The sequence below is a fragment of the Narcine bancroftii genome, chromosome 1 (genome assembly GCF_036971445.1).
Source record: "Narcine bancroftii isolate sNarBan1 chromosome 1, sNarBan1.hap1, whole genome shotgun sequence".
In the NCBI taxonomy this organism is placed as follows: domain Eukaryota; kingdom Metazoa; phylum Chordata; class Chondrichthyes; order Torpediniformes; family Narcinidae; genus Narcine; species Narcine bancroftii.
Window position 1 is genome coordinate 122,373,697 of NC_091469.1, and position 15,784 is coordinate 122,389,480.

The following is a 15,784-nucleotide window of genomic DNA, read 5'->3' on the forward strand; positions in this document are numbered from 1 at the left end:
CAGATACAGTGCTAACAGTTCTAGGTCAAAAGTGCTGTACTTGAGCTCTGATATAGAGATTGATCAAAAAATGTTATTGGAAATTGAAACAAAAAAAAAGAAAATGCAAGAAATAATGAGCAAGCCAGGGCAATATCTGTGGAGTTTCACGTCAGTGGCCTTCTGTCAGAACTCAAAAGGGAGAAACAATTGTGTTTTAGATTGTGGAGATGGGAAGGGGTAATGTCTGAGAAAGCATCCTGGAAAGGGCATGCACCAGTAGGATTACTTTCCATTCTGGCAGTCAGAGACAAAGAAACAGAGGTAAGTGTTGACTCGTGAGATTCAGAACATTAGAGATACTGTAAAGCTCAAATGAATGACAATTCTGCAAATATGCCATTTGTGAAGAGAGAACAAAGGAGTTAATATTAAAAGTGGATGAGTTTGCTTCAAAGCCTACCAGTTCTACTGCAAAAAGATATCGGCAGGTTGGGTACAATGTAAAATTGAGAGGTTATCCATTCTGGAAGAAAGGATGAAAGAACAACTGTTTTATTTAAATAAAGGGAGATTACAAAATGCAATGGTACAATGGGACCTTTGGGGTTCTAGTGCAAAAAACACAAAGGGTTCCCATGCAGATACAGCATATGTGTAGAAAGACTAATGAAATGCTGGCCTTTGTATGAAGGGGTATGAATTATAAATGTTGGCACGTAGGGAGTCCCGACACAATAAGAAAGGGTGTTTATTTGAAACTGTTGGCTTCAACGTATCTCAACAGGATGAGATTCTGTTCCTAAAGCCAATGTTGGGCTACAGTTGAACCATGTTGGAAGCTAAAGGTGGAAAAGTCAGAATAGGAATGGAACGGCACATTAAAGTGACAGGTACCTGTATTTTAAATCTTAGGGTCACCCTTATGGTATGAAAGGAAGAGTTCTGCCAAGCTGTCACCCAATCTGTGTCTTGCTTCTCCATTGAGGAGGAGGGCACCTCATGAGCGCCAAATGCAATCCACTACTAAGAAATTCAAATGAAAACCCTGATCACCCACAAAGACTGTTTGAGTTTGGGGAAGGGAAAAGGCATATCCTTACGAAGGCCCTTTTCCCTGTACATCCACCCTTTTGAAGAAAGGGCTGATCTCCCGATCTGTTCATTAGATTTCTATCATTTCAGGTCTGATACACTATCAATAATATCGAAAGACTGGATGACAGGCTTCTAATGCCTCAAGACTTGGACCATGATCCTGTTCTGGCCTAACCCAGGTCTCGGACTGAGGGAGGGACTTGGCTTTAACTGCTTTTATTTGGGGATTCCAGGGATTGAGTTACAGAGGGAAGGTGGGCCAGTCATAAATATGAACCATACATATATATACAGTGCCAGTAACCAAGCAACAGTATACAGTGGTGTCAGAAGCATTTTTATCCTGCAGCTGCCGTGGAGTCTAGTGGTTCTCAACTTTTTCTTTCCACTCACATACCTCTTTAACTATTCCCTCTGCGATTGGTGCTCTGTGATTAGGGAAGGGAAGGTTGAGAATCACTGCTCGAGATCCAATTATTATTGAAATAATTTGCTTGAGAAAAATTGTCACTGGCCCATTAGGTTTGATTAAAACAGTGGTTTTCAATTATTTTCTATCCACCCGCATCCCACCTCAAGCAAATCCTTGACTAATCACAGAGCACCCATGGCCGAGGGTATGTGAGTGGAAAGAAAAAAGGGGCGAACCACAGTGTACTGCTGTCCCCATGCACGCGTCCTCTGCAAACCTTCCTTTGATGTCTCCTTCCGTCTCGCTATCATGAACTGTGTTTTATTTTCTACCGACTTTGGAGCACACAGAAACCCCGATGAAGTGGCGGAAGGCAACCTCCCCCACTCTCCATGTCCGCCACCTCCTCGCTAATTCCTCCCCCACTCCCTCCTGCCTGCGGTCCTTAAAGCCGGACTGGAAGTTCTTCATTCTGGATCCCACGGGACAAGAAGAGCTCCCTTGTTCCCACTTGATGCCTTAACCTCTTGTATTGCTAACTTTAGTGTCCCCCCCTCCCCCCTCCTCCCCCTCCTCCCCCTCCCCCTCCTCCCCCCTCTCCTCCCCCCTCTCCTCCCCCTCCCCTCCCCTCCCCTCCTCCTCCCCCCCGGTTTTGCTGAAAAGTAAACTTTTGTTTCTCCCTCCGAAGCTGGTGAGACTCGTGGCCTTAAATAGTCTCCGGAAACGGCGGGGCCAGAGGGAGTCGCGCTCGCACAGACCACTCCGGCCGCATCACTGCTGCCCCGGCCCGCTGCGCTCTTTCGCCTTTCAGTTGCTGCCTGCCGACTTCTCCCGGGGGTCTCTGGCTCGGAGGGATTGGATCGATCTTCGCTTACGGACCCGAACCTGAATCAGCGTCGGAGCTGCCCACCTCCTCGTTGGCTATGACCTGGAGGGTTCAGCTTGTGATGTGGGTCGCCCTGCTTCCCGGGATGGTGGCTCCCAATTTTGGTAAGAAAACGTGGGATGGGATGGGATGAGGGGCCGGGGGGAGGAAACAAAACAGGGGCTTCTTACAAACTCCAACAGAATCGCTTCCTAAAGAACAGAACCTGAACCAACCAAGACGAATGGCCAGCTCCTGTAAATGGTACAGCCGGGTGGGAATGGTGGAAGAGGGAGGGCAGGTGGGAGTGAGGAGCTGTTATTTTTACCATCGTCGTCCCCCTGCTTGGCCGTGGAGCTGCTGGTTTCGGGGAGAAGGGTCAGAAGGTGGAATTAACGGTGCACATCCTATCCCCGCCAGACTGGACTCACCGAGGCTATTCCCCCTCCGCTATGTGTGGGGAAAACGGGCAGGTTATACAGCCCCCACATGCATTCAAACTTCTCCCCCAAGGTTTTTAGTTCAGTGCACAAAAGCACTTCTGTGTCTCGCACAGCGTCTGCAGACTTTCCAAGTATAGTGGACGTGTGGGATGACCACGACTCTGGACGAGGAGGTGGCTCACCCTAATCCTCAGCGGTGCATTCAAGTAGGGACTTTCCCATCCCCTCGCTCTTGCTTTGTGGCCGTGAATTCCAGGCGGCAAAGTGCGCTGAAATGGGGGTTGCAAATGCAGGTTTCTGGGGCAAATCTGGCTCGAATGATTTGTGATCGCCGACGGCTACATTTGCGCAGAATTTTCCCCTGAACGGCCGCATTATTCTTTAGTCAGGTCTAACCGACTATTGCCGGATCGGGGCAAAAAGGATTGGCATTTCGGGGTGGAATCGCGACACTGTAAAGAGGTTTATTTCACCCCCCACCCACCACCCCCACCCACCATCTACATTCTTTGGGCCAACAAGTCATGTAAATAAAGACGGAAAGAATTTGGCAAACACTTGAAATTTACTTGAGCCCCATTGCAGGTCCCTCCAGAACGAGAGAGAGAGAGAGAGAGAGAAACAAATCAGATGTTAACATTTGCAGTATTTTGTTAGGTTGGACTTTGATCTAAGGCTGAGCCTCCCTTATACCGACCTGCGTCGCGGAAAGGGATAGCTGCTGGGGGGAATGGAGGATTTGAGTTAAGGCAAGGGGGTAAACGATGATTGGAAAAGGGTAAAAGCAATTCATCATGAATGCCAGGCGGTACTGAGAGGACAAATTGCAACAAGAATGCCAGGCATGCAGGAACAATTTGATGGGATCGTTCACAGGAAAGCCAAAGGAAAATGAAAAGAAGGCTGTGAAATGCGAAATAAACAAAAAATATTCAATTGAAAGATTTTTTTAATGCATTTTCCACCAACAGTGACCGTTTGAATGCTTTTTCCCCTCCCCACTTTTGTAATACATTCTTTCAAAATTTCTCTTTGAACATCATTTCCAAAAGCAAAACCAGGTATTGAAATTTCCTTTTAACATTTTAAATGCTTTCAGATTTTGGTGCACATTTGCTGATTATCAACACAGGCGTGCGTATTTATCCCACTCCTCTACCCATGACTGTGTGGCCAGGCACAATTCCAATGCTGACAAGTTAGCCGATGGCACCACAGTTGTTGGCAGAATCACAACTGGCAATGAGGAAGGAGCTAGATCAGCTCGTTCACTTGTGTAATGACAACAACATTAAGCTCAACATCAAAGGAGATGATTGTGGACTTCAGGGGGGAGTCAGAGGAACATGACCCAATCCTCATCAAGGGGTCAGTAGTGGAGAGGGTCAAGAACTTCAAATTCCTGGGTGTCAACATCTCTGACGATCTGTCCTGGAGCCTCCATGTTGATGCATGGTAAGCCTCAAAGAAGGCTCACCAGTGGCTATACTTTGTGAGGTGTCTGAGGAGATTCGGTATTTCCTCCAAACACTTGTAAACCTCGACAGGTGAACCGTGGAGAGCATTCTGGCTGATGGCATCACTGCCTGGTGTGGAGGTGCCAACTCTCAGGACAAGAACAAAATCCAGGAAGTTTATAACTCAATTTGTGACATCACAGACACCAGACTTCACTCCATCGAGGAGATCTACATGAGGCGGTGTCTTAAAAAAGCAGCCTCTATCCCCAAAGGCCCCCACCTCCCAGGCCACGCCCTCTTCAGGTTACCGAGATAAAGGTACAGAAACCTAAAGACGGCACAAGGACGGCTTCTTCCCCGCAACCATCAGATTCCTGAATAATCAATGAACCAAAGGCACTGTCTTACTTTTTGTGCACTGTTATTTTTATTTTTCATGTAGTAATGTCATAAGATGGTCATAATATAAATGTTTGCAATATTGACGCTGCTGCAAAACACTGAATTTCATGACTTGTTCATGACAATAAATCCTGTTCTGATTCTGCAATATTTGCACAAGAAAAAAAAATGCAACAAAAAAAATTGAAATAAAAATTAATAGTTCAATGAACTTTTCATCAAAACAACTCTTCACAGATCTGAGACGGTTTTCATTCTAAAAAAAAGTGTAATCTCTACCCAATCTTTCATGATCCAATCTAATTGGGAGGTGTGATGAAAGGTAATTATACTTCTAAAAAATAATCCTTTCTGTGGTTAAGAGAGCAAGTTTGCTGTGGCTTTGTTTACACAGTTGAAAATGGAATCCCATCAAGGCTGCACAACAAGAAGAGTTCAGACACAGTACTGGGGAATGTGTGTTTAATTAAGGCACTTTCAAGCAGGGAATACACCCATCTGTAAAGGTAGAGGTTCTTCTCCCTTATGCCTAAAGACGTACCTTCCTGAATGCGCCATGGCCGTCTCTGAGCCGCTGATTCCAACCCTTCTCGGAGAAGGATAATCAGCAGAACGCTGTGCTCCACCACCTGACCTGAATGTTTAGCCTGCGACCCATCTCCCCACTCACCCCTCTCTCTCCATGACGGGCAGCCAGGCAGGAGCTGTCATGGCAGCAGGAGCTGTCAGGGGGCAGCTGGTACAGGCTGTGACCGCCTCACTGGGCCGCTTCAGCTTTCGGGGCCACTCTCTGAGGCTCAAAACATGGCAGAACAATGGCCGTCTTCACTACCCATAATCCCCCCCACACAGCTGGAACTGTTCTGGGAACCACAGAGTGGTTCCAACTGCGTGGAAGATTATGGGTAGGGAAGACGGGCATTGCTCTGCCGTGTATTATAATGGGTGGTGCTACGGCACAGGTCACCCTGCCTCCATCTGCTCCGGAGGGCACTACGAGGCACCTCTTGATATGATGTGACGCTGGAGCAGCCTTTAAGAGTTGCTGTCTTGAAAGGTAAATTTTAGGTTTTCAATCTGCTCTCATAGCCAGCCTTCAGGTGGAGACCTGACATGAAATGACCTTTAGACTGAACGAAGTGAAACATGAAAGTCTGCAGACACTCTAGTCCCTTTCTTACTGCCAACCCTCCTAGGAAATGGGAATTTTTTTCTGGGCAAGCTGACCCCGGGGAGCCTTTCACACTGCACCATTATTTCCAGGTAATTCTGCAATTTTGAGATTTTAAGGGGGATCTGTCCTCCAGGATTGACCTGAGTGACACGATATACTCACCAGTAGTCACACAGAAGTCTATTCTTGCAGTTAATAAAATGGAGAGCAGATTTTATTTTTGAATGCTGGCCCTGCAACTCTGATTGTATTATAAACCAGTTAATCAGATCAGTATACTCATCAATGTTGAGTTGTAAACGGTGGGTGGACCACCGCTGTTTCATGGAGCATATGAGGAGAATCAGGGAGGAGGAGGAGGAGGAGGAGGTAGATAGGCAGGCTGAGTTGTCTAGTCATAGACGTAATTGAAGGCTTTTATTCTGACTATTTCTGAACGCCAATTTAAAACTAGAGCAGGGACTGACAAATTTCCTGCCACTGTGATGGATACACACAGGCGCTGACATCACTAATCATGTCTGGTTGCCGTTTCACACCACCAGAAGGCAATTGGTGAGTTAACTCGGCCAGGCGCTCTGACACTTGCTCCCTTCATGTATCAGAGCCCATTTGAAATCTACTCGCCCTGCCCAGTTATGTCATTTCACACTGCACAATTCGTGCAATTTGACACAAAATTGGCAGGTTAACTCAGATGTAATTGGCATGGTGAAAGGGGGTACTGAGATTGTAGTAAAAACACACAGAAATACTGGAGGAACTCAGCAGTCTCACAGCAGGTAAAGATATATTACTGATGTTTTGGGCCTGAGCCCAAAGCAAAGAAAAGGCTTTTTAGCAATGAAGAAGTTAAATTCAGAAGGACTTAGCACGTGACATGAAAGATCTGTATGGAATAGATTATTGAAATCAGACATTTTTGGATCAGTTGAAGAGAAGGTCATCCTGTATTGACAAGATTGAAAAAGCAGCCACCATTTTCTTTAAAAGAAGGAAGGCTTCTTGTGTTCTCCTGAATAAAAGTATACACCAAAAAATGGTATTTTAAAAGAAATATCAAGCGTGATTGCCTCTAATAAAAGAGGGCAGCCTCATTTCCATGAAAAAAAAAGGACACTTTTGATTAAGAAAGTGGAAAACAAATTCCATAACTCTTAAGCAGGATCAAAAGGAATCTGTGAAATCACTTGTATGAAGGAACATTGCTCTACAAAAGAAAGTTGTGAGTTTTAAAGAGGTCTGAAGATATTATGTTTCAAAATGCTTCATAATTACTTTTGAACTGCAATTTAAAAACCTTCAAGTTCAACATAAGATGTTTGATGCTGAAATCTAAAATGGACTTTTCAGAATTATGTGATAGTTTATGATTTAATCTCACACACACCCACACATATACATAGTGGGGTTTAAGATAGAATTAAGTTTAGAGAGAAGTGGGGTGTGCCACGTGATGTGGGGTTAGACTAATAATCCCTGCCTTTCCTCGAAAAAGTGACAAAAAAGGCTATAAAACTTAGAGAAAATATAAGAAAGAACTATCTGAAGACACATAGAAGACATCAATAATGTCACCATAGAAAGATAAAGGCCTTACTTTTGAACAAGAAACTGAACAAGAAAAGGAAGAGGGGCCTACCTTAAGAAAGGATCCTGGAGCTGTTCGTAAGGTGGTATCCAAAGGAGAGAGCCCAGAAGCCAGGGAGACCTTGGACACTGCTGCACAAGGTCTCGCCGACAATGGCTGCCAACATCAGGTGCAGAAGTGACTCTGTGCATGCGCAGAGCGCAAAAAAAAAATGGAGGAAGTTTTTTTTAAAGATTCCAGACATTCACAGCTCCACTGACCAAGACCTAGAAAAGCAAAGGAAAAAGCAAGAATGGCCTACAATCAAGAAAAAAGTAGAAAATGGTGCAGAAGCTTCTTTATCTTCTGTGAATTAAAGGAAATGTTAGATTTTTTTTGACAATTCATGGAAGTGTTAACTGATGAAGTAAGGAAAAATGGTGATAAAATGGAAAGATTAATACAACAGGTAGACACTAGATTTGAAATAGTGGATGGAAAAATTAAAGGGAGTGAATTTGAGATTCAAAGCCTTAAAAATCAAGTGAAGAAAGCAGAAGCAGCTGCAAAGCATGATCAGTTAATGCAAAAGATAGACTTTTGGAAAATTTCAGTAGACAGATTAATATCAATATTGTTGGACTTAAAGAAGGGGACAAGGGTCAAGACTTGAAAAAATTTCTGCAAAGGTGGATACCAGAATCTTTGGCTCAGGCTGCATTTCAAGGTGATTTGGAGATAGAACGAGCCCATAGGGCATTGAGACCTCAACCTCACCCTGACCAAAAGTCCTGTCCAATACTTGTCAGATTCCTTCGATATGAAGTAAGAGAGAAGATATTGGAGCTGTCAGTGAAGCAAGCTAAAGAAAGATAATCAACACCTTGGATTTATAATGGAAATAAGATTTTCTTTTATCCAAATTCAAGTTTTGATTTGTTGAAAAAAAGAAAGGAGTTTAATCCATTTAAAGATGGGAAAAAAGGCTGTGCCTTTGTTTTGAGATATCCAGCTGCTTTGAAAGTATTCAACCCAGGAGGGAGGAATAGATTTTTTTACTAAGCCAAATGAAGCAAAGGAATATGCCGATTCATTCAAAAAACATTAACCTTGTTATGCTAGCAATTAGATTGCACACAGGCATTTAGAATGTAAAAATCCTTAATTTGGCTTGAGAACTGTCTCTGCACATCTGTGAGAATTGTTGGATTCTTAAGAGATTTCTTGCAAATATTTTGGTATTTAGTACATCCTTTTTGTCATGCATGCATTTCAGTGTACACACTCACATCCCAACACGTATCTACTCAAAAACAATATGATTTACAAGTCTAGTTTAGCATGGAGAGGGAAACACAAGTATTGTTCATTACAGGTACACAATCCTTTATCTAGACATCTAAAATCCGGAAAGCTCCAAAATCTGGCAAGTGAGGAGAGAGATGGCAGTGCGAGTCGGGCGGTGGTGGGGGGGGGGGGGGGTGAGACTGACAGCACGAGTCGGTTGGGGGAGAGAATGGCAGCGTGAGTTGGGCGGGGGGAGACTGGCAGTGCGAGTTGGGCAGGTGAGGGGGGAGACAGGCAGCACGAGTCGTGCAGGCGGGAGACCAGCGTGAGTTGGGCAGAGAGAGGGCAACGCAACTGGAATGGCGTGGGGGTGGATATGGCAGCACAATTCGGAAAAATCTGAAATTTAGAACACATTGTCCCCCAAGGGATCCGGATAAAGAATTGTGTACCTGTATTGGGAATCCAATAGGGCCACTACTTATAGGTGAAATTTGATCTACATTTTTTGACTAAACTGTATTGCGTTAATCTTTTCCAAAGCTTACTGAAGTCTTTGGTATCAGTAACAGAAAATGGAATGTTGCTACTCTCAGATAAATTAAATATTACATTGCCAATAGAGCAACTTCTATATTAGAATTATTGATTTTAAAATTAGATTTTGTTTAACTTTCAGTTCAATGCCATGAAAACATGTTCCCTCACCACACCATTGTTTCCCACTAAAGTTATGTTTTATTGATTTAAATGTGATTTTATTTTTGGCAATTTTAAGTTGTAAAAATGATCAGAAGTTGTCGTCAAATTTTAATCAGACGATTGCAACAAGATGTATGGAAAGTTAATGAAATAACTGAAGATTTTGGATAAATTATTAGTGTTCATTTTCACTGACAATGAAATCTTCAAATGACCAGGTAGAAATTCATACATCGTAGTGACAGTGAATTGGGTTCTTCCACAACGCTGCACTGAAAATCCAGGGTGCTCTTTGAACTATATCAAAACTGGAAACCAAACAAAAAAAGCTTTAGGGGAAGAAGATAACTAAGAGCAAATAGCAGCTAGAGATCACTGGGCCTCTGGTCTTTCAAGGAGAGCCTGGAACTTTGTTTTCATTTAGGACTGTGGCTCCCAAGCACTTCAGAGTGGAGGAGCGTGCTTGCTGGTTTCTCAGACAGCTGTTGCAGCTTCATCCTTGGATCACGGGCTATCAGTATTCTTAAAGGTTTGAATATTTTCACATTTAAAAACATGAGATGAGTCAGACTTGTGCTGAATCTCTGGTTTTATAATACATTATTTCTTACACATTTGAAATTATTCAAATCATTCCATACTAAATGCAGAAAGATTCTGTTATTAATGGTCCCTTCCATCATACTCCACAATATGCTGGAAAATGTCTTCATTTCAGTAATGAACAATGATTGCCATTTGAATACTGTAAATGAATGGAATTCCAATGTAAAACTAAATGATTTTTAACATTGATATGGCTGTGCCTCTGCTCCAGTAGAGTCCAAAATCCATTATCTTGTCTAATTGTGACATGCAATATTTTCATGAATCTAATATACAGTACAGTACATATACAGTAAATTAATATTTTTGTTTCAGACATTTTCTTTTTTTTTCCAGGGAACCGATCACGTGACATAATTGAACCCAAATCATTTTCTGGATTTATCATATTTAAACTTGATGAATATATCGATCTTGAAGGTCAAATAGAAGGGAAAGATTCAGGGCATTCTGATGGAAGTGGACTCAGATATGGATCTAGATTTGAGTTAGGTGAAAATAGATCCATTGACTCTGTCAACAACTCTGCAAATCTCTATAATTCAGCAAGAATCTCGGATACAACAAGACAATATTTATCCAGCCGATGGATTACAGTTTTTATCCCTTCTGTATACACAATTACTTTTGCAATAGGGTTGCTTTTCAACTGCACGGCAATCATAACCATTTGCTTTAAAATGAAATGTGACAAGCCAACAATAATATACATGCTGAATTTGGCCATAGCAGATTTATTATTTGTACTGATGCTTCCATTGAAGATCTCTTACTATTTTTCAGGTAACAACTGGAGTTTTGGTTCTTTTCTCTGCCGACTGGTCAGTAGTGGTTTTTATGCTTACATGCACTGTTCAGTGTTACTGATGATGTGTATCAGTGTTGACCGATTTATTGCTATAGTTTTTCCAATAAGATGTTCTTCTTGGAGGAGCCCGAGATGTGCAATTGCACTTTGCCTCATTGTGTGGCTTATGGCCACTGGTGGTTCTGTACCACTTTTCTTGATTGAGCAAACACTTTACATCACTAATCTGAACATCACAACCTGCCACGATGTACTTCCCCTCTCTACACTACAAAGTTACTTCACCTATTCTTTTCCCATCTTGTGTACTCTGTTCTTTGTAATTCCCCTGGTTGTGACCACAGTCTGTTATGTGAGTATTATTTTAAATCTTTCTTCAACCAACGTGGCAAACAAATGCAAGAAAACATCAGCCATCACTTTGGCTGTAATTGTGCTTTCTGTTTTCATTGTCTGCTTTGCACCAACTAACATTATTTTGTTCGTACACTGCCTTCTTCTTTATTATGGACCAAGTGACACCCTCTACTTTGTTTACATGTTGTGTGTGTGCTTGGGCAGCTTGAGTTGTTGCCTGGATCCTTTGATTTATTACTATGCTTCATCTCTGTTCCAGCAACACCTTAAGAAACTTTTTTGTTCTGTTAAATCTAGGAGTAGTCAAACAGGATCCAAGAGCTGTAAAACAGGAAACTCCACTTGCAGTGATAATACCTTCAAAAAATTGCTAGTTTAATCACAACATTTTTGCCTTTTATTTTATTATTTTTAAAGGTACAATAACGTAATTTGAGATAATTATATATACCCTGACATTATAGCTTCATTATAATTTTGTGATCCATGCTTGTTTTATTTGTTTTATCTATATCATGAGGAAAAAATATGATTTAATTCAAATGTACCATTGCTTGTAATATTTCACATTGTAAATGTTTGTTGAGTGTATTCCGAATATGGTAATCATCAAACATGTATTACTGCACATTGTAAATAATGCTTTTTTTTTAAAAAAAAATTATTTTTCACACTATAAACCATATTGATCAAGATACATACATTTTCCTTCTTAAATATATACAGTGTCATTTTCTTCCCCCTTCCCTCCTCCCCTCCCTCCCTCCTTCACCTCCCCTCCCATTTATTTAAAGTTCAGAATATAAGATACATTAAACCCGTCAAACAATGTTGTCATTCAATAAAAGTAAAAAAGAAATTCCACTGAGTCAGTTCTTTTCATTCTCTTCTCCTTCTGTCATTTTAGGTGGTAGATGTCCACGGTAGGTTTTCTCTATTGTGTTTCATGTATGGCTCCCATATTTGTTTAAATATTGTAATGTTATTTCTTAAATTATAGGTTATTTTTTCTAATGGAATACATTTATTCATTTCTATATATCATTGTTGTATTCTCAAGTTATCTTCTAATTTCCAGGTTGACATAATACATTTTTTTGCTACAGCTAGGGCTATCCTAACAAATCTTTTTTGTGCTCCATCCAAATCAAGTCCAAATTCTTTGTTTTTTATGTTACTTAGGAGGAAGATCTCTGGGTTTTTTGGTATATTGCTTTTTGTGATTTTATTTAATATCTGGTTTAGATCTTCCCAAAATTTTTTCACTTACTCACATGTCCAGATTGCATGAATTGTTGTTCCCATTTCCTTTTTACAGCAAAAACATCTCAGATACTGTTGGGTCCCATTTATTTAACTTTTGAGGTGTAATGTATAACCTGTGTATCCAGTTATATTGTATCATACGTAACCTCGTGTTTATTGTATTTCTCATAGTTCCTGAGCATAACTTCTCCCATGTTTCCTTCTTTATCTTTATATTTAAATCTTGTTACCATTTTTGTTTAGTTTTACCATTTGTTTCCTCATTCTCCTTTTCTTGTAGTTTAATATACATGTTTGTTACAAATTTTTTGATTATCATTGTGTCTGTAATCACATTCAAAATTACTTCCCTCTGATAACCTCAGACTGCCTCCCAATTTGTCCTTCAAGTAGGATTTCAGTTGGTAGTATGCCAACACTGTATCGTGAGTTATATTATATTTATACTTCATTTGTTCAAAGAATAATAATTTATTTCCCGAGAAACAATTTTCTATTCTTTTGATCCCTTTTTTCTCCCATTCTCTAAAGGAAAGGTTATCTATTGTAAAAGGGATTAGCTGATTTTGCGTCAGTATTAGTTTTGGTAGTTGGTAATTTGTTTTATTCCTTTCTACATGAATCTTCTTCCAAATGTTGAGCAGATGATGCAATACTGGAGAATTCCTACGTTGTACCAATTTTTCATCCCATTTATATAATATATGTTCAGGCATCTTCTCCCCTATTTTATCTAGATCTAATCTAGTCCAATCTGGCTTTTCCCTTCTTTGATAAAAATCTGATAGGTATCTTAATTGTGTGGCTCTATAATAATTTTTAACGTTTGGTAGTTGTAAGCCTCCTCGTTTATACCATTCTGTTAATTTATCTAGTGCTATCCTCGGTTTCCCCCCTTTCCATAAAAAATTCCTTATTATTTTCTTTAACTCCTTGAAAAATTTCTCTTAAGCGTATTGGTAATGTCTGAAATAGGTATTGTATCCTTGGGAAAATGTTCATTTTAATACAGTTTATCCTTCCTATCAGTGTTAGTGGTAAGTCTTTCCAATGCTCTAAGTCGTCTTGTAATTTTTTCATTAGTGGATAATAATTGAGTTTATATAGATGGCCGAGGTTTTTATTTATTTGTATACCTAGATATTGCATTGCTTGCGTTTGCCATCTGAATGGTTATTCTTTCTTAAATTTTGAGAAATCTGCATTATTCATTGGCATTGCTTCACTTTTATTTACGTTAATCTTGTACCCCGACACTTCTCCATATTCCTTCAATTTCCTATATAATTCTTTTATTGATAGTTCTGGTTCTGCTAAGTATACTATAACGTTATCTGCAAATAGACTGATTTTATATTCCTTGTCTTTTATTTTTATCCCTTTTATTTTATTTTCTGTTCTTATCAGTTCTGCTAGTTGTTCTATGGCTAACGCGAACAATAAGGGAGATAGTGGGCAACCCTGCCTTGTTGATCTGCTTAAGTTAAATTGTTTTGATATATATCCATTTACAGTCACTTTCACCAATGGCCCCTTATATAATGCTTTAATCCAATTAATATATTTCTCTGGTAAGCTGAATTTTTGTAGTACTTTGAATAAATAATTCCATTCTACTCTGTCAAAGGCCTTCTCTGCGTCTAAACATTGTAAATAATGCTTAATGTAATACTTTATTACACATTCCAAACATTCTGTCTTTGTTACAGCTAATGGGATAGTTAATTAAAAGGTGAGGCTCCTCCCCCTGCCCCTTCTTCCCTCCTCCCAACCTTTTATTCAGGTGCCTACCTGCCTTTTGGTCATACCTTCATAAGGGGCTTCAGCCCAAAAGGTTGCCTATATCCCTTTGCTTCTCATAGGTGATAGGTGTTGCATGACCTGCTGAGTTTCTCCAACACTTTGATTATTGAGTTATAATTTGGACATTTACCAACACTTACTTTATGTCATAGTAAAAAGACAGTTTGCTTTAGCAGACCAGTCTCCTGAGGACTTCCATTGTTCTACATTTCTTTTATCCTCTTGATTTAACTGAAATGATGTGCTGGGACTACATATTTAATTCAGCCCACTTAAATATTGCCATGCCAATCTATTCAATGCAGGTGTTAACTAACAACCAGATGTTTTACAATTGAGGCTATTACACTGAAACATGAAACCATTGTGGGAAAAAACTATGGTTAACTCACTAACCTAAGAACCTAAATTTAAAACCAAATGGATGTGAAAATAACTTTCACTGTTTTCTCACTGGTGCATTGAATTGATTTTATTATTGTCGAGTGATACAGTGAAAAATTTGGTTAGCATGCTATCCAGGCGAATCAACCCACACATTAGGACAACAAAGTTGTGCAAAAATTAAGCAAAAGTGCAGAATATACTATCACAGGTAAAGTGCATATAAGATGACAGAATTGTGAGATTGAAAGAATATTTTTAAAATATGATAAGTTCATTCAAGAGTCTGATAATAGCAGGAAAAAAGATGTTCTTTAATTTGGTGCTATGTATTCTGCCTGATGGGATAAATGCATTATTATTTTGATTGCTCTCCCAAGATGCAGGAAATGTAGACAGAATCAAGAGAGCGAAAAGGTTTTCATGATGGTCTGGGCTTGCATTCATATCACTGAAATTTCTCAGTTTGGAGAGCAGTTCCCATACCAATCTGATGCATTGTTGAGACTGCATTGTCCTCTTTTTGGCTGACTCACAAACCGATTAGAAAATGGACTCTAAAGGCTCTTGTCTATTATTACTGCTTTGAGCATACGTGCAAGCAAAATATTTAAAACATTTTACAATTATCTTGGAATGGCACAGTTAACAACATCTTAAGTTGCTAATAAAAGCAATTTTCTATCATTTGCTTTGGATAACACCAATTACCATATTACCATATCTGATTTACCTCTCCCAGGACAAGTAATTTCTGCCTCCTTACTAAATTACATTGCACACCAACAAAATCTTTTTAATTTTTGAAACCACCTTCCTGTTTGACAGTGTGAATGGGGACAATATGGACAATAGAAAGACTCAGGATAACATTCTGCCTTGATTGTTCCTACAGCCTAAAGAGCATTTAAAAGAATTTAACAATTTTACTAAGGTTATCCATAATCACAGCATAATGATTTACAAATAATTATACATTTGAAGCATCTTGAAGCTCTCATTCAATAACATGTGTTTGCTTGACAGCTCTCCAGTGATTTAGTTTCAATCTTACATGAAATAAATATTATTCCTAAATTTGTATGTACAATTTGAATCACATGAGGATATTTCATCATTGAAGCTTTAAATAATTTTTATAAACCCTTAACTTTAATAGAAAAAGTCA

At 39.9% G+C, this 15,784-nt stretch overlaps 1 protein-coding gene across 3 annotated transcripts in view; it reads left to right on the forward strand.

Moving 5' to 3' along the window:
* The window catches only part of f2rl1.2 (coagulation factor II (thrombin) receptor-like 1, tandem duplicate 2), a 64,941-nt gene that overhangs the window by 16,179 nt on the left and 32,978 nt on the right, over window positions 1-15,784 (forward strand). The window contains exons 2-4 of one of the 3 annotated variants that reach the window (XM_069937842.1): window positions 2,178-2,479; window positions 10,335-10,819; window positions 12,071-12,086. In XM_069937842.1, the coding sequence (XP_069793943.1) occupies window positions 2,413-2,479; window positions 10,335-10,819; window positions 12,071-12,086 (568 nt within the window). In that variant the 5' untranslated portion in view covers window positions 2,178-2,412. Of the gene's footprint in view, window positions 1-1,824; window positions 2,480-10,334; window positions 10,820-12,070; window positions 12,087-15,784 lie in introns of those variants that run through there. The other 2 variants (XM_069937848.1, XM_069937833.1) reach the window with 2 other exon arrangements.